Source organism: Prosopis cineraria, unplaced genomic scaffold, assembly GCF_029017545.1.
Source record: "Prosopis cineraria cultivar Desert tree isolate PC_DT_omini unplaced genomic scaffold, ASM2901754v1 PC4, whole genome shotgun sequence".
Classification (NCBI taxonomy): domain Eukaryota; kingdom Viridiplantae; phylum Streptophyta; class Magnoliopsida; order Fabales; family Fabaceae; genus Prosopis; species Prosopis cineraria.
In genome coordinates, this window is record NW_026555335.1 from 38806756 (window position 1) to 38826378 (window position 19623).

Consider the following 19623-nt stretch of genomic DNA (forward strand, 5'->3'; position numbering starts at 1 on the left):
CTTAGCACTGTCTCCCTAGAGAAAGCCACGACTTAACTTTTCCAAGTTGTTAAGAATCCCCGTTGGAAGAAGTATAGTCTGAATATAGTAAGAAAGAAGGGTTGAGATAACAGATTTAATAAGAGTGCATCTTCTCACAAAGGTAAGATATTTACTTTTCCAACCCGACATCCTCTTTCTCGCTTTCTCAAGAATAGGAACGAAGAGATATTGGAAGCCTTTTTGTGAATAAGAGGAATACCAAGATATTTCTTCAGATCGATAGTCAATCCAAGCCCTAATCTTCTACTAAACAACTGCTTCTTCTGCAAGCTCAAATTATCAGAAATAAAGAGCTTAGTTTTTTCTTTGTTCATTTTCTCCCCAAAACTAGCACAAAAGAGAGACATACAGCTATTTATGGTATCCATCTGCCTACGAGATACTTCACCAAAGAGCACAAGATCGTCAGCAAAAAATAAATGAGAAAGTCAAGGGCCATTCTTGATGAGATGAATCAGTTTTCAATCATCTTTAGTAATCATATAATCAATTATATGACTCAACTTTTCCATATAAAGGGTAAAGATAAATGGAGATAGTAGATCCCTTTATCACAGACCTCTGGAAGGAGCAAATTCTGAAGTAGGCTCTCAATTCTATAGAACTTTAGCCACTGGGGTGCTAACACATGCCATAATGATCCTACACAGCTTGTCCCCAAATCCCACATTTTTTATGCATCTCTGGATAAAAGTCCACCCAAGGCGATCAAAAGTCTTTTCCAAGTCTACTTTAACAGCCACAAAACCCTTTTTTCCTACTTTTCGCTTCATGGTATTTATGACTTTTTAAGCAATGATTATGTTGTCACTACTTTATCTTCCCGCAATAAAAATGGTCTGATGATCACCAACAATCTTATTCATTAACCCTTTGACTCTATTGGCAATGATTTTAGAGACAATCTTGTAACTTACGTTGCACAAAGATATAGGTCGGAAGTCCTTCATGCATTTAGGATGATCAATTTTAGGGATGAGTATAATATGGGTACTATTGATCTCCTTAATTTTACTAGGGTCTTGAAAAATTTCCCTTACCAATTGACAAATCGAGGCCCCTAGAGTCCCCCAATAATGTTGGTAGAAAACTGCTTGAATGCCATCCAATCCTAGGGCTTTGAAATCACCTAAATCAAAGGTTGCTTGTTTTATCTCTTTATCTATAAGTTCACAATCCAAATTAGCCCTCTCGGAGTCACTAAGAGTAGGGTAGCTTTTTTGAGACACTGCTGGTGTTTGGAGTGTAGACTCAAACTTGAACAACTTTTTATAATACTCTAAAGCCATATTTTTTAACTGTTTATTATTAAAGACCCAGTTGCCTAAATCGTCTTTGAGTACTTCCATATGATTTTTCTTTCTTCTGGCTTGAGTAGTAGCATAGAAGAATCTACTATTTCTATCTCCCCAATTTAGCCATTTACATCTTGATTTCTAATACCACAATAGTTCTTCTTGAGCTAGAACTCCGTATAATCCTTCCAAAGGTCTGCTTCAATCTGCTTAAGGTAACATAAGTCTTTCCTCCTTCTTTCAACATTAATGTTCTCAAGTTTCCTCAACAGGTGGTTCTTTTTCTTAGGAATGTTTCCAATCCTAGATTTATTCTACTGGACAGTAGCTGCTTCAAATGTAACAGTCACACCCCCTCGAGCCTACTGCTACGAGTGGTGGACTGGGTCGTGCCACCTCACGGCAACCAAGCCGACTTTCCTCCTGGTAGTTCAGGAGTTATTCCTCGCACCCACTGCGCTAAGGGAGCCTTCCCAAGTTCGATCCTCCAACCTCTCCTACATAACAAAGTTGAGGCTGAACCTGGTACCATTGAGTCTCTCCTACATAGCAAAGTTGAGGCTGAACCTAGTAACATTGAGTCAACTTGACTTAATGGTACCAGGTTCAGCCTCAATTTTGCTATATAGGAGAGGTTGGAGGATCGAACCTGGGAAGGCTCCCTTAGCACAGTGGGTGCGGGGAATAACTCCTGAACTACCAGGAGGAAAGCTGGCTTAGTTGCCGTGAGGTGGCACGGCCCAGTCCACCTCTCGCAGCAGTAGGCTCAGGGGGGTGTGACTGTTACATCAAATGTTTTAACTTTCTCGCTCCAGCTACCGATACTCCAACAGTGATTAACCACATCTACAAAGCCCTCCTCTAGAAACCAGGCAACTTGACACCTAAAGATAGGTTTACCCTTTCGCCTTTGTTGATGAGAAGAATTCTTAATGTAAAGAGGTCTATGGTCTGATTCAAACTTGCATAGATGAAAGACTTTGAAGTCAGGAAAAGCAGAAGTCCACTCCCTATTGGCAAATGCCCAATCAATTCTTTCCTTAACTATCCCATTTTCCCAAGTAAACCGATCTTTGATTTGCTTTCTAAATCCCTTCTTCAAATTGCTTCATAGACACATAATTCAAACCAGCACCCCCACGTTTGCCTCATCCGATAAATAAGCATTGAAGTTTCCTAGAGTTAACCATAGCCCATTAATATAGTGGCTAAGAGTTTGTAGACTAGCCCATAGATTTTTTTATAGACAGTGATTAGTTTTAGCATACACGCAAGTCACATCAAATGAAATATTAGTGTTCAAATCTTGAACCCGTACATGTAGCAGCTAAGTATTTGAACAAATGTAATTAATCTGAGCAACAGACTCATTCTATAAGAGTCAAATACCCCCAAAAAAGCCCGTAGCTTTAACCCTTAGCCAATTAGAAAAACCAATATTCCTATAGATTCTATCTGCTTTAACACCACTAACATGAGTTTTAAATAAAATCAAAATATTTACTTCCTTTCCTCTTAACAAATCCTTAATTTTATTGGGGAAGCTTTTGGTAGCTACTCCCCTATAATTCCAAGCTAGCACTTCTATAAATTAATAAAGGAAAAGGGAGAATGAGAATGTAGAAACCTGTGGGCCTCAGGAAGTTCCCTCCAACTCCATGTCCAGTGTCACTGTGACTTCACCATGTACATTTTCTTCATCCACCTCAAAAAATTAATCCACTTCACCATCCATGTTTAAAATTGGAACAAGTTCCTTATGAAGGTAATTTGGAGGCCTGGGTTGCTGATGTATCCTTTCATTCACAGTACCAGTCTAGTCTATCCTTATATTATTTGGGTATTCAATATTCTAGTAACATCATTCCTCTCATTTAAATTTAACTCACCTTTTTTTTTCATAGAGCCTTCCACCAGATTATGTTTTCTATTCGTGCATTTCAAGATAGAAGATAAGTCCTTTGGTCTAGAGGCTATACTTCTTTTAAGTCTGCTAACTTTAATCGGTAAGCCTTTACCAGACCTAATTGCCTTCTTATTCCTTCTTGAGCCCAAGACGACATAGCTTCTATTGTTGAAAGCTAAAGTATTAAACTTAAAGAGGTTATCCTCACCTATTGGGCCTTTACTCATTTCTCCTTTTTCAAATTATGAGTGAAGGTGTCTCCTTGGCCCAGTCTGCCTTTTTGGTTTTTTGAAGCCTAAATCTTGGCTTATTGTTTTGTAAAGCCCAGAGGCTTTAAAGTTAAAAACTGGGCCCCTTGTGTAATTGACTTGGTCTACATGTGCTTCTGAGTCCTCTTTATCTTCCTTTCTGAGCATACTTTTCTCTTTTAAAATCTTAATTGACATGGCATGATCTTTGACCAAAGGAAATACTTCATTTCCAGCTTTTCCCTGTCGAAATCCTTACCCATCTTATCATGACTTTGATCAAACTTTTGTCCCTTTTTCTACCTCTATTCTATCACATAAACTTTTCTTATGGGAGCTGGTGTAGCAATCTCAACCTTCCCTTCTTCCATCGCCTCATCCAGTACACTGAACCATGAGATAGGAGCCCTATTTACTTATAACTGTGATGATTTATTCTAACCCAGATATCCTTGGTACTGGTTCTCCCTCCTTCCCTAGTCTTATCTAGACCATATAGGTTTATAGGATCTCTTCTCTAGCATCCAACCACTGTACTCCTCTTCCAGCAGGATCTGTAAAGGGTTGAGCTCTCCTCTGTCCGACCTGAATGAGCTACTGGAGTTTATATCAGGTAACACTCCGACAACTGACAATTTTATTGGAATTTCCTCTTTCTTTAGTAATGGACATTCTTCTTTTTTATGCCTATATTTCTCACAGTTGAAGCATATAATTTCCAGCCCTTCATATGTAACGTTAAAAACTTGATTACAGATAATAAATCTGGAGTGCAACTTCTTGTTTAAATCAACCTCTACACTGACTCTAGCAAACCTACCTCTTTCTATTTTTACAGTAAGATCATTTTTTTAACCAGCGTGTTCTTATCAACCTTAAGTACCTTACCAATCTTGCTCCCAACCTCACGTAGCATATTCTTTGTATAACAATGGAGAGACAAAATTGATATTCTAACCCAAATGGCGAGTTTTTGTACTTTATTATTGAAAGGATTGAAGTTTGGGCTCATCGTTGTATTGCTAAGTAGTGTCCTAGGATGACCTAGGGACCTTCATTTAACAGCTTCAGTCTGAGCGCTTTATTTTAGACCTGAGAGTAAAATAATTGTTTGCCATATCAATCAACTCGAAGTTCGACGAGCCAAGCATAGCTTCCAGTCTTTTACGCAATTCATCAAGACATAGTTTTTTCCCTATTAATGTCAAAATTAGTATATCTTTCCATGGTAAACACAGCTTCTTCCACTATTCATCCGACATATCTACTCATAGGATCTGCTCAAAGATTTTTTATTGGGCTTCTGAAAGCATAAGAGAGACTTCCTCCTCTTTTTTAAGCGAATTCTAGAATAAGGTTTTGAAATCCTCTTCCACTTCTAAGTAGTCTTTCTCAATTAGTATATCTCTAAAGGAGGTTTGAGACCACAGTTTTGCACCATAGATAGTTTCTCTCTTTTGTTCCAACTCTACATCTATACTGGAGCCATTCTTACCAGTCTTTAGAGTCAAACTCTTCTCCTTTACTACATCATATTGATGAGTCTTCTTAACACTATGAGCAATCACATCTTCTTCTTCTGTTGATAGCTCCTGACTAGCTTCTCTGACATCTTGAACAGTCACAGCCCCATAACCAGCTTTTGTGCCCCCACACTCTCTCACACTACTCTCTCTCATCATGCCTTCTAACATGTGTTATATCATGAGAAAGAATTTGATCTCAGTATAGAGAAACAAAAAGCTATAAATTACATGGCTTATGCTTATGCATCTTGCTTTTCTCTCTCCCCCCCTCTCTCTCTCTCTATCAGTATCTATACTAGACCTAGATTTAAAGATTTTATAAAGTTATGAGTTTAGGTCTAAAGTTTTGGATGAACCCTACCTACTTTGGTAAGTAAGATTATGGGTCAGTGGATGATATATTAGTTATTAATTAAGCTAATGGGAGCTCAATAAGATTAATAGGAGTTAATAAACTCATTGGTTGTAATTTTGAGCTTATAATTGGATATATGGGTTGTTAAAATGTGAGTTTTGGGAGTTGAAAATGGTGTTTAAGTTTATAATTAGTGACAATTTTTATTGTTAAATTATAGATTAGAGTTGTCACTCATCGTTTGAGCTCATTTACTAGCTCGGGAGCAAGTGTAGGGGTAACCTTTGATTTCTTATAGGTTTGAGGTAATTAGGATAATTTTATATCTTACTATTACTTGTTAGATTTACTTTTGTTGTTTGTGAATATGATTAATATGGATTTATGCAAATATAAATTATTTAATTAGTTTAAAAAATATATGCAAGTGTGGCATTTATTAAAGTAAATTGTGTTGGAAATGCTATTTATATTGTTAAATGATTGCATTGTGAAATGAGAAGTTATTATATATATGCTTGGTTAGTTGCATTATGCCATGCATGGTGAAAATTCATGCCAATGCCTTATGCATGGTTGCATGATCATATGATAGGTAGAAGGGTGCCTTAGGAAGAGCAATGTTTGCCTTCCACGTGGAATTATAAAACCATCACCATGGGTGGCCTTAGTGTTTGGTTCGTGGGTCAGGTTTGTGACATCTTGAAATTTAACTCCCTAATAATTAACCTAATTAAGGGTAATCAAGTAGGATTTATTTGGTATATGATTAGAGGGGACTATTAAGTGTTTTGATTGTAGTTTTAGCCATAAATTTAAGTCCAAAGTAGAATCTATCTAGTCACTTAGGCATCAAAAGAAAAGAAAAACAAAGAAAAGAAGTTTTTGTGCCATATATTATGACACATGGAACCAAAAAATGTAAAGCAGCCTCATATGTATCACATACTGCAGCACGTGTGATGTGTGCCTTGGCACATGACTCATTTTCTAAAAAAATATTACATGATCAAGCTCAAAAATTAAAAGAGAAAGAAAGATAAAATGAAGAGCATTGGGAGAGCTTTGCTACGGTTTCAATTCCAGGAGGATTAAAGGTGTTTTGAAGCCACTAAACTTAAAGAGTAAGTCTCCTAACCTTTCCTTCTTCTTTCCAAACCATTTTCTCAAAGTTTAAAGTTATGGTTTGTGTTTAGGAGTTAATTTTTTGTCCAAATGGGTTATGGTTCTAAACCTATTGATTCAAATAAAGTTAATGGGAGTTGTTTAACGTATTTAAACCTAGAATTTATAGATTTAGACATTGATGTTGGTTGCAAGCCATTAATGTCTTAAAACTAGTAATAAATAAGTTTTTTTTAAGTTAGTTGAAAGCAATTAATAGTAAGTTGAGAGTTTAATAAAGCTAATGAGAGATAAAAAGAGTTAATACACCTAATAGGTAACCCTAAATGCAAGAAAGTAGGGCTTTGGATGTTCTAGAGATAGGAGTAAAGAGGTTATATTGTGTGAATAATGATGTTGATGATTGTGGGTTTGATTAATTATAGGTTAATTACCACATGCACTATCTCAGGCTTGAGAGCAAGCTTGAAAGCATATACTAGAGGGGCAAACCTAACCTTTCAAAGGTTTAAAGTAATAAAAAAAATCTCTTCTATGTACTTATTTATTAATTGGTTTGTATTTTCAAAACTGAATGACTTGATTTGAATGGTTGAATTTGTGATTGTTATATATGCTAGAAATTATGCAAGGTTTATTTAAACCTAATTTGGATATAATTATAAAGTTGAACTTTAAAGGCTTTCATATTATAATTTTGTGCTAAAATGAGAAGTTGAAATGATGATTATGTGATGTGGAGAATGTGTACTAAATGCAATATAATGATTGTATATTGTAAAGAAATATGAGTTTAAGTTTTTAACGAAAGGAGTAATTGTAAAAGTAATAAAGATGCTCACGGGGGTTAGTTTACTATTAAACCCAATGTGTTAATTGAATTGTGAATTTGTGAAATGAGTGAACATCATACATTGACATGATCATTTAGTGAGAGTTCACCTAGAGAGAGAAGTGGATAAATCCATATGGTACTATATGACTACCTTTCGATATATAAAGGCTAGTCTTCTCCCACTATTTGTCAAGGAATTGTTCTATAGTTTGTGAAGGGACTTGAATCTAGCTATTTTTACTTATTTGTTGAGGAGACCAGCTTAGGATTTATGACATCTCTAGGATTCGAGAATGGGAAAATTTGTGGTCTAAAAGTGAGTGTGCTGATCTTTGGCATAGTCACTCTTCATGATTGGTGAACTTGGGTATGATTATTGTTTTTAAAATTAAATTAGACCAGTCGATCTAATCGAAGAACTGAAGACTCGGCCATATGTCTAGTCTAATTTTGCATTTCAATGTGGCATAATTGAATCAGGTTAACCTAGGTAACTTGGGATTAACCATGATCAACTCACCTAACCTTAGAGTCATACGGGTTGGGCAGGTTGAATTTCTTTTAAATATTCTCACCCTAAAATGTGGGGTTAATAAAATGAAAAAAGAAAATTATTGAAACAACTTAGGGTGAGAAAATGGAGAAGAAAACAGCTCGGTAGCCCTATACTTCTTTCGATCTTCTATCTTTCTCTCCTCATGCTTGCATTCTCACCTCTCGTCTTATCATCCATCGTCCATTCATCCCTGACTAGAGACCACTGAAGCATTGCTCATCCATCATCCCTAAGTAGTGAGCTCTCTTCAATCTTTAGGCTTAATAGCATTCTATAACAATAGATAGAAGAGAAGAGAGATGAATGTAAAAACCAAAGAGGGTGGAGAAGAGACTTTGAGTACTAAAGAGAGAGATGTGTTTTGAAAATGAAATAGAGAAATAGAAGAAAGCATGAATAGAGAAACATAAGATGGGGAAATGAAATAAAGAAAGTGAAAAAAAGTAGACATAGAAAAATGTGAGATGGGAAACATCTTTTCAGACAACTTTCTAGTTAAATTTTGTATTATATAATATAGTGTTTTTAATAAATAAACATACTAAGAAACTTATTGAAATGGAGTCTTTAGGTTTGCACTACAAGAGAATTGTTTGTAAATTCATATACTAGTTTTTTATCACTTAAATTTTATTATTATTAAATTAAATTTTATTTTTTGGTTAAAAAAGAATTGAATTGTATTATTTTATTGTAATTGCTCTAATTTCAGTTTGACTTCCGATTTGACCTCAGTTGAACCCTAACCCTTGACCCCTTATCTCAACCGGTTTAATGACTAGTTTGGTTTTGAATACCTTAGGTATAGTCCAGTCACACAGATGAAGCCTTGATTGATATTATGGCCCACGATTTTAGTTGAAAGAAATAAGAACAGTATAAGGAGGAATCAATCATACATTTGTATATGATGTGTCACATAGTTGCTATACTTGTGGCAAGTTGTGATAGTTGACTATGCCATTGTCACATGATTGTTAGTATTGTCACAATGTACAATCTTATTGTTGATTGGGTCATGGTTACATAATTGTCTGTACTGTGCTAATATGCCTTGTGATTTGGTTCCCAAAAATGAGCATAAAACAAATCATGCAATCATGATATCGTTATGTGAAATCGCATGCGTTTGAGTATTTAACTCTCATTTATATATTTTTGCCAATTTATGCAGCTGCATAGGATAGACATACCTTAGTTATTGAGTAATTATACTCACCTCTCTCTTTCAATAGTTTATAGGCTCTAACTTAAGTGCAGAAAGAGAAAAAGCTCTAAAGTCTTAGGAATCTAGTATTCCTACTATGAGCCTTCTAATCTCATTTATTTTGTGTGATAGATAGGATATTGCCAACTAAGAATTGCATTCTTTTATTGCACTTATACTATGTTTTTATGCATGTTTAGATGGTTTTATTTTGGGTCTTAAGATTATTGTAAAAGTAATTTGATGATTCAAATATGGATAAAATACTAGTGCAATTTTGGGTCCTAAGATTATTGTATTTGAAGTTATTCGATTAAATGCAATGCTAAACTTCTCCTTTTATTTTTTACATTAAAGGGGTTGAGAAGATTAGATTTTGTTGTGACTATACGCCTGTGGTCTGTTATATAAGTAGTCTTAAGTCTAATAAGTGTGGTCTGGGTGTTAATGGTAACTTTTAGCACAAGTGTAGGGTTTTGGACACCCTTGTGATATGAAAAGTTATGAAAATGTATTTAGGTGTTATCTTCTCTGTGTGAAATAATTTGAAAATAAAATCTATTCCATTAGTTAGTTTATGAAAATAATTTTCTGTAGACATCTAAATCACCTTGATCAGACTTCAGATAGAGAAATAGGGCACATCAAAAATTGCCTTTAGTTGCTATCTTATGACAACATGATGTTATCAAATTCTATGTATCACATTGCGACATGTGGCACAGATAAAGACAAGCCACGGCCTATCCCTATGTTTTTCATTTCTTGATATTTTACAACTAATTCATTGGGTTAGTCCATTGATTATCTTGAGTCATGTGTTAACTATAGATTAATAAGGGTGATCTTATAGGGTCTTCTTGAATCTCACCTAACAATAGGTGTAAGCATAGGTTGTCTAGACTCTATTCTAAACCTTACCCTAGACTAAATAAATGGTAGGACATATGACACCCAATGGATTCAAGAATTGGGGGAATATATAGTTTAAGATTGAGTGAGGAATCTTTGCTCAAGTAACTCCTCATAATTAGTGAGCTTGTCCTAGTCCACTCATATGAACTTAGTTGTATTAAATTGTTAGCCCATGAATTCATTTTGTAATATATAGAGAAGATAAGGAGTAATTGATCATGCGTTTATGATATCATGGGATGTCGTATTGTTCTATATGTCTCTATTTTGACTTTTTACTGTGCACATTACATGCCTTAATTAATTTGACTTACATGGGCATGATTTAGAGCTTTCTTTGATTACTAAATAATTGTACTCATATCTAATCTTCATATTACAGGGTATAGCTCTAAAAAAGTCGAGGAGAAGGAACTTGAGGCATAGGAATTATTGATTCCTACTGTATGCCTCTTTCTTTTGGATTCATATATGTAATTAATGATGATACGTTACTAACTAGAACATTTATTTTTTGGTTTACTTTCACCATTGCATATTACTTATGATGATTGATTGTATTTAGTGCCGTATGTTTGTTGTATGTTCTGATAGGATTTATTTAGGGCCTAAATAATGGTGTAAATTTTTTGGTTTACTTTCACCATTGCATATTACTTATGATGATTGATTGTATTTAGTGCTGTATGTTTGTTGTATGTTCTGATAGGATTTATTTAGGGCCTAAATAATGGTGTAAATTTGTTTATGATTATTTTGGATTGATGAAAAAAGGAGAAAAAAGTGTGTTATGTTATTTTGCCTCGCTTGTGGTTTTTGCTTAAATCAAGGTTAAAAAGTGAAAGTATGTTATATGTTGAATATATGTAGTGTAGTGCATGGCACAAGTTGCCCTAAGTCCTGGAAACTTGGTCAAAGTGATTTTTTTAGCTTTTGGCATATGGTTTAGGTTTTGAACACTCTGGAAGTGTTTGAGTGTGAAAAAGAAGTGAGTTTAGTTCTGGATGTCCAATTGTTTCTTGTAATGCATTTGTGAAATGAAACTAATAGCATTAGTTAGTTCACTAAATAATCTATCTGTGGACACCTAAATCACCTAATTCGGATGAGGTACGTTAGAAGTTCACCCACAGTGCTGTAGTTTGACAGCATCATTGCTATCGGATTTGTACAGTGCACCACAATGCATGTCACAAAAATGCTCACCTTGAGTGCTAAAGTAGTGTCATCGCTGTGGTAGATGGCCTTGATCTCATTAGTCGCAACTGATATGCCTTTTTGTTGCAATGGATGAGTCCTTTTTTTTTGGAAAAAATAATGATTAAGTTACTATTTTCAATGTCTTTAATTATAAATGAATTTCCTTCCATGTACCTTGTTATGAAAACTTGTTTCTAATTATGGGATCCTGATTTTGGAGATATTTTACTTTATTGAAGTCAAGTTTTAACTTTTTTCGAGTATACTAGTATACATTAAATAGTTTAATCCAATCTGCCATGGTAAATCTTATTCTATCATGGTATAGTCTAATTTGTTATTTTTTTTAACCATAGTAGACTTTTAACTTGGGTCTTTTCTTTTTCTACTATGGTTAGCTTTTTTTTTTTAATTATAGTCAATTCTTTTCTACCATGGCAAGGTAACTTGGGTAGTTAATCCTTACTTACCATCATAGTGTTTGGCATAGTAGTTTTTGGTGTAGAGTAATTTAGGCAATTTTACACTCCCTATATATATATATATATATATATATAACACACCAAACACCAAATTCCTGCTTTAGGGCTAACCTAAAACATGTGCAAGATAATGAGCTTATAGATTCCAAGTGATATTTGACTTTGATATCACTTGTTAGGCGTGAAGAGCAACCACCCAGGAATCTGGGAGGAGCAAGGGGCAAGAAAATAATGAAAGACCATCACATCTTAACTTAAAACTTCAAATCTTAATAGTTCATGAATCATTTTTCTTTATTATATATTAGTTATTAAGTTTAACTTTATCTATTGTAGACTTTTCTTATAGTATTAAGTCCATTCACATTTGACAATCTAACATTTTTAGAAGAATATGTGTACATATATCGATCCGCCATGAGCTTGGCGTGCCTAAAAGTATGTGTCTGTTTTATAATATTTTTTTAAAATTATTTTGTATGTAAAGTCAGCTTGTAAAACTATTCAATATCTACAAAATAATAACATAAGTAATGTAAAAGTATTTAACACTATGTAACCATGCATACAGTTTATCATGTCCTAGTCCAACTCATATTACAATAAGACTATATATATATATATATATATATGGACATGTATTTTATGTAAAGTAGATAAGTTACCCTGTTTTTAATTTATGAATATTATATTGTGGATTACTATGAATTTTATATTATATATGGATATAAATGTGCGCGCGCGGGGATGTATAAATATTGTGTGTGTGTGTGTTTTATATCCATATTTTATCTTATCTATGTGCTTTTGCCAGCAAATGATTTCGGACTAGTGATCAAAAGGTCCCAAGATTTGGGTGTATGTGGCTGTAGAATACACGCACACGTATGTACATCAGTATAGGAATATATTATTTTTCTACGGTTTTAATTTTGTGTTTTGTATATATTTTTTTCCTCTTTCTTATAATGGGAACCTTAGTAAGGTTTAATTTAACTAGAAAAGTTTGGTATTTTCTAACTTTCTTAGAATATACAATTGGTAAAATGGATAAGGCACCTATATATGTTGGCTAGATGCACTTTCTTCGTATTGGAATGATGAATAAATAATTAATAATTGAGGCAAGTATATCATGGATATTATTTTGGTATGAAAGTGAATCCACATAACATGTCTGGAAAGATATTAAAAAACAAAAAACAGAGAAATCTAAAAGATGATATGCGAGTCCTATAACTATATACTTTCGCACCATTTTTTCTTGTTTACCACAAAAGTGCATAACCATAACGGATACAAATTAATTAATTATCATGTGATGTGCTAAACATATAACAAAAACTCCATGATTCAGAGAGTTGAATTAACTTAATTATCTTAGGCTTTGAATTTGAGTCTTAGGACATATAGTTATATTAAATAATATGTCAAAGATATTTTTTAGACACCTGTAAAACTACTGTTGACAATAATCACCTCACCTCACATGATGGGGGTTCGCTTTAACTAGGCTGGTGATGGTAATAGCTCTACCTTTCTCAGGATACTGTATGATGGAAGATAAAACATAAACAAAAAATCTAAATTATTTGACCCTGATAAAATGAATTAATGAAACCAGTTGCTTAGGTCAAAGAAGCGAAGAGGCATGTTAATTTCTTGTTTGGGAAAAAGAGAATACATGGTACATGGTGATGCAGAGTCTGCATCTGGACCGTTGAAAAGAAGGTTTGATGGCTAAGGAGTGAAGATCTGAACCACAAAATGCGATTACACATCAAAAAGGCATTCAAAGGTAGTGCGTTCTGAAATTTACGAAGAATCTGTGTATCTCCCAAACTTGTGTGGGGAATATATCCTTCAAAAAGTTCGGGGCAAGTGGGTTCAATCTGCATATATATAGTATTGTGCTAATCTCATCCATTACATTGCAGTGCATTACAGAGAGAGCACAATCACAATTTTGGTTTGGTTTGAATTCTCTCATCAGGATCTCAATTATTTTCATCATTGTCATTATTTCGTGGTGTTGCAATATATATTTGAACTTTGGCTCGACTTGGCCCATGTTTACTTGATCCATAACCTTTTCTGTACTGAATCCATCTTCATAATGGATAACGAAAGTGGAACTGGAGGGACCAGGCCATTTTTAATCATATAATGCATTTTTTAAACGCTTAATTAATTATAACTAACCAACCCTGATCTCTTTCTCAATCATTTCTCAATATAATACTAGACAGCTACATAGAATCATCTCTCAGGTTAAAATTAAAACATTTGTGATTATATATATTCCTACTAGGGGTGGAGGCAAGGGAACCATCAAGGTTCATGGCCCTCTAACTTTTTATTTTTTTAGTAAAATATAAGAATTATATATTTTCAGCCCCCTAAATTGATATATTATATATAAGCCTTGAGACACTAGATGAAATTCTCATTTCAATTCTATAGTAATCTTTTATAAATATATAGTTCAATTGTTGTAATAGCTTGAAGATATAGTTGTCATATGATCTACTTATTTTCAATAAAATAATATTACAATTGCTCTTAAAACATTAATATCATTTGATTTTGCTTCTATTTTACACTTGATGAAAGAAATTATAAGAATTATTACTAACTAATTTTATAAAGCACTGCAACAAAAATATCAAAATATATTAAATGAATGATATATCAATTGAAAGAATTAAATAGTAAATTCAACAATCAAATAATAGAGTTTTTTTTATATTGAACAAAACTTTAGATTCCAAAAATGCATTTAAATTATTCAATGCTTATGGGAAAGATGAAATATTCTCCAATTTAATGATAATTTATATTGAGAAGAAAATTTTTAAAAGTTTTATCATAAACATTATAATTAATTATTCTTATGTCACAAAAAATTAATGAGCAAAACTTAATATATATATATATATATATATTTGTTGTGTGTGTGTGCGCGCCTGTGAAAATGAATATAAACATATAGTTTGAAATATTTATATTATATTAGTGATATATAAATTTAACTTGTTTCAATTATCATATATGTTTTATCATTTTGGCCCCTCAACAAAATTTCATGGCTACGCCTCTTACTAAATTAAAGCAACACTGAGAGTTAGATTAGAAGGCTTCATTTTTGGGGGGGGGGGTGTGAGAGAGAGAGAGAGAATAGAAGGCTTCATTGGGGGGAGGTGAGAGAGAGAGAGAGAGAGAGAGAGACGTTTCGATTTGTACTTTAGATTTATATATATAATTAGTAAGTTGTAATCGAAGTTACCAAACGATTCTAATTAATCGCGCCTGTCATTAATTAGGGAGGATATTTTTATTAAGGTTTAAATTTTTCTCTATCATTTAGAACATGAAAAAAGAATTAAACTACATTTTACCAGGCCTCTAAGTCTAAACTTTATATGATTTGATTATCAACATGTCACGAAGTATTTATTCCGAAAAAAAATGCCATGAAGTACTCTCCTTCAGCACAAGATATATATCAAATACCACCTCAAAAGTTCGAGTAGTATACATTTTGTTACATTATTATCAGAGTTAAGGAGCATGCATGTTATCTGACCCAAAAAAAAAAAGGAGCATGCATGTTCTGTGATATTTCAGAATTGATTTTTTTTTTTTGGGAAAAAGAATTATATCAGATGACATATATATACTAGCACCTTTGAAATTAAATTAAAGCTGATGTATTATAGTCGTATAATTAAGTTTTAATTAGTTGATAGCTAGCTAGAATTAAAAAAAATGAAGGAATAAAGAGATGGTGGTGGAAGATAGCTAGCTATACCCCCAAAAAATATATTAAAAAAAGCCTTTAATTAATTCATCTAAAATTGAAGGAAAGGACGCAAATTGAATTGCGGCTAACCAGGGTTGACGAGGACGGACCTTGAAAACCAAGTAAAAATTGCCAAAGGTGGCAATACAGGGTAAACCCAAGTAAACATTTAATGGAGAAGTAATAACTGTTCCATCGAGAAAGAGCAAGAAAATCATGTTATTAAAACTGGAATATATATTATATGTATGAGTTGTAAGGCTTAAAACAACCACTTGGTGGTTGACACATCATAAAGGATACAGGTGGGCCCACAGGAATTTTGCGTATGTACTAGTAATAGTACAAGCTACCACGAGTTACCCCGAGGGAGGGATGGTGCCATTGAGAGATATAACCCAAATAAGGTTACATATAATAGAGAGCATGTATAATGGGGTAAGATGGAACCAGAGGTGTTTGGGAGCACAACTGGAAAGCAATTTAAAGCCATGTATGTGTGAAGCTTCGCATTCTCGTTTTGCAACTTGACCACCTTTTTTCCCACTATAAATACCCCTCCATTTCTTACAATGCTTACTCGTGGAACAGAGAGAGAGAGAGAGAGGGAGAGAGATAGAAGAGAGACACAGAGAGGCACAAGTGGTCATTACCTTGAGCCTTCACCGTGAGATCTATCGGAGAATTCTCTATATCACTTTTTTCCACACACACAGCACACAGGGAAGGGGAGGGAGAGGGAGAGAGAGAGAGATCTTCAACACATACAATATGGCCCTTCACCAGCACCAATTGGCTTTCATTTTCGGCCTTCTAGGTATAGATTTCACGTTACGTGTTTATCATTACTTCATGAGTATAGTTTAGTTTCATGTCCATTATGTATCGATCACGTCCTCTTATATTCTTTTAATCTTGTTCTTCTTCCGGTACTTCATACACTTGCATGTAGAAGGAAAATAAATATGATAGCCTTCAATTTTTTTTTTCTATTAATTACTGGGAAATTTTGTGGGTCAAAGACTCGCTATTCAGTAATCCAAATGAAGTATATATACTGATTTCTCTTTCCTTTGTTGTGCTATTATTGCAGGCAACATCATCTCTTTTATGGTGTTCCTTGCTCCAATGTAAGCATCATTGAAGTTTCATTTTGCTTTCATATTGGATGATTAAATCAGTGAAGCTGGCTAAGTTAATTAATCATAATATCATGATTATGTATATTGCAGGCCGACCTTTTACCTAATCTATAAGAAGAAATCTGCTGAAGGGTTTCAGTCCTACCCTTATGTGGTCGCTCTATTCAGTTGCATGCTCTGGATTTACTATGCGCTTGTCAAGAACAGCACCACCTTGCTTCTCATCACCATTAACTCCTATGGAATCGTAGTCGAGATAATCTACCTTGCCATTTTCCTCTTCTATGCTCCCAAGAAGCTCAGGGTATGTATATATATATATAAATAAATATAATTTTATAGAGAATTCTGTAATCCCTCTCTCTCTCTCTGTTTTTTTTTTCAATATATATAATGCTTTATTAAACTTTTCCTTTCTGCGAACAATTCGCAGCTCGCGACGATTAAGCTTCTTATGCTAATGAATGTGTTCGGGTTCGGAGCCATGCTTCTGTCCACACTGTATCTCGTCCACAGACAAGCAACACGTTATCAGATTATAGGATGGATTTGCCTGGTGGTTAACATCAGTGTCTTCGGTGCTCCTCTCCTGATCATTGTATGAAATTTGTTTTTCAAATTCTCTTCTTTATATAATTTCGTTTTGGCATGTACTTTGTTATTAATTATTATTATTATTATTATAATCCGTGCAGAGAAAAGTTATAAAGACCAGGAGTGTTGAATACATGCCATTTACTCTGTCCATGTTCCTGACTGCAAACGCTGTGATGTGGTTCTTCTATGGCCTTTTCCTCAAAGACTATTTCATTGCTGTAAGTTTATTCTTCAATATTTTTCATTCCCAAAGGCGGAAACTTTTTAACTTTTTTTATTGGTTTTATATGAGACTTACGAAATAACAAAATAACGACACTTTATAAATTTGCATTTTCAAAACAAAACTACAAACCTTCAAAAATACTCCTACACAATTAATTATTATTTTACATTATCATTTTAATTTTTTCTCCACTTAAAAGGTAATCTTAAAAAAGTATCATTAATGAACTTTATTTTTCTTAAATTGTCTTATATTTTGGGACAAAAGAAATTCTTTAAAGTTGTTTTATGATTTGCCAATTAAATATAGGCACGCTTAGTTCATTAATGTCATGATAAGATGATGACCCGATCAATAATTAAACAGCGTGTGTGACATAAATGCGTGGGTTTCATTCATATTAATGATCAATTCGTCTTTTTATTCTTTCATGCTAATGAAATTATCTTTGGATTTTGATATTTCGCAGCTGCCAAACACTCTCGGGTTTCTGTTCGGCATAGTTCAGATGGTGCTGTACATAATGTACAGAAACGCGAAGCCAGTGGTTCTGGAGGATCCGGTGAAGGTTCAAGAGTTATCTTCTGACCATGTCATTGATGTTATGAAGCTGGGCACTATGGTCCCAGAAGATGCAAAGAATGATGCGAAAGAACAGAGGAACGCGAACCCCAGTGGTGGAGATCAAAAGGTTTAATTAACACAACGAGAAGGCCAAAAAGAAGCAGCAAGAAAGAAAGAAAGAAAGAAGGAAGAAATATAATTTAACCTAAAAAGAGCAATTAATTACTTTTCTGAGTGGAGGAGGCATGCAAATAAAAGCACTTGAAGATACAGTACGTAGCGTGCGCTACAATGGTGTGGTTACTTTTGCCTGTACGATATAGAAATTGTAACTGTCAGGCACAGTCAATTATTTACACTAGCCGTTAGGGTCTTCTTATGTCATATTATATGGGCCTCCTCTATTATCATTTCACAGTCACATATAATATGTTGTTGCTGTTTATGTACTGGCATAGTATATTTTCTGTGGATGCTCGAGTCAAATAATTAGCCATTTTATATCTTTCTGAATTTCTATACATGAACCATGTGTGCGCGCGCGCGCGCGTACTCATGATGATGCTCAATTATTTTTAGTAATTTGAAATCTACGAATTTGGCTATTAACTACTTATATATATTTGTTTCCTAATTACTTAATTATACTTCAATTAATTTGCACTACACGTAATCATCATTATCCTTGACTGATTCCTTCCTTGCTAATGATCCATAGTTTCCTGTATTCGAATTAAAGAAAGGTTATTCGTGGTGTTTTCATATGTGTTATGCACGACAGGGAGGGATATAAAGGCAACCTTAAAAGTAAAATTTATCTTCTATTTACCAAAGAAAAAAAAAATTATCTTCATGACGTCAGCGTTACAAGTTGGTGAAAAGAGAGAGAGAGAGAGAGAGAGAGCCCGACACTGTGGTTATAAGAATATGCTATTCTGGTCTGATTCCATTTCATTCATCAAAAGTGAATAGAGTTATGTAACAGAGAAATTATATTTTAATGAACTTCTAGTTATATAACATTTTTAACATATACCCGATGCATGTAAAAAGTGCTAAAAGATAAATATCTTTAAATGTTTCTGCGATGTATACTCTTGACTTTATTGAATCGTGTCCGTGGACACACGTATATAAAATCATCCCAAAAATACAGAAGATATCTTCACATGCCAATAATTGGATTATAAATACAAAATGATTGACTTTTTAAATCAACGTTAATTGACTGTGGATATTATAATATACGCGAGAAATTAATTATATCATCGCGTGATAATTATGCATGGGAAGAAAAGTCAAAACGAAATGAAAAGTGCTATAATCAAAAGTAAAAGTGAATCGCTCAAGTGAATGTGAACCCGCTTGTCTTTTGGCCCCTCCCCAGAATTTATAACTCTTTTATTTAAGCGCTTGACTTTAATTTATAACTCTTATTCAAGTGAATGTGAACCCGCTTGTCTTCTGTCTTGTGCAAGGCATGCATATATATACATACATATATATATAGAGAGAGAGAGAGAGAGAGAGAGAGAGAAGAAAAAAAATTAAAGTCGGATCGTCTCTCGTTTGATTTTTCATTTTCCTTGTATAAATTTCT

General features: G+C 33.8%; 1 protein-coding gene across 1 annotated transcript; it reads left to right on the forward strand.

The window, feature by feature from the left end:
• Positions 1-16072: 16072 nt before the first annotated feature.
• LOC129309209 (bidirectional sugar transporter SWEET10-like) lies at positions 16073-18641 on the forward strand. Its single transcript, XM_054950645.1, has 6 exons — positions 16073-16311; positions 16588-16624; positions 16727-16940; positions 17070-17234; positions 17332-17451; positions 17929-18641. The coding sequence occupies exons 1-6, from the start codon at positions 16266-16268 to the stop codon at positions 18154-18156; spliced, it is 810 nt and encodes a 269-aa protein (XP_054806620.1). The 5' UTR covers positions 16073-16265; the 3' UTR covers positions 18157-18641.
• Positions 18642-19623: the final 982 nt, after the last annotated feature.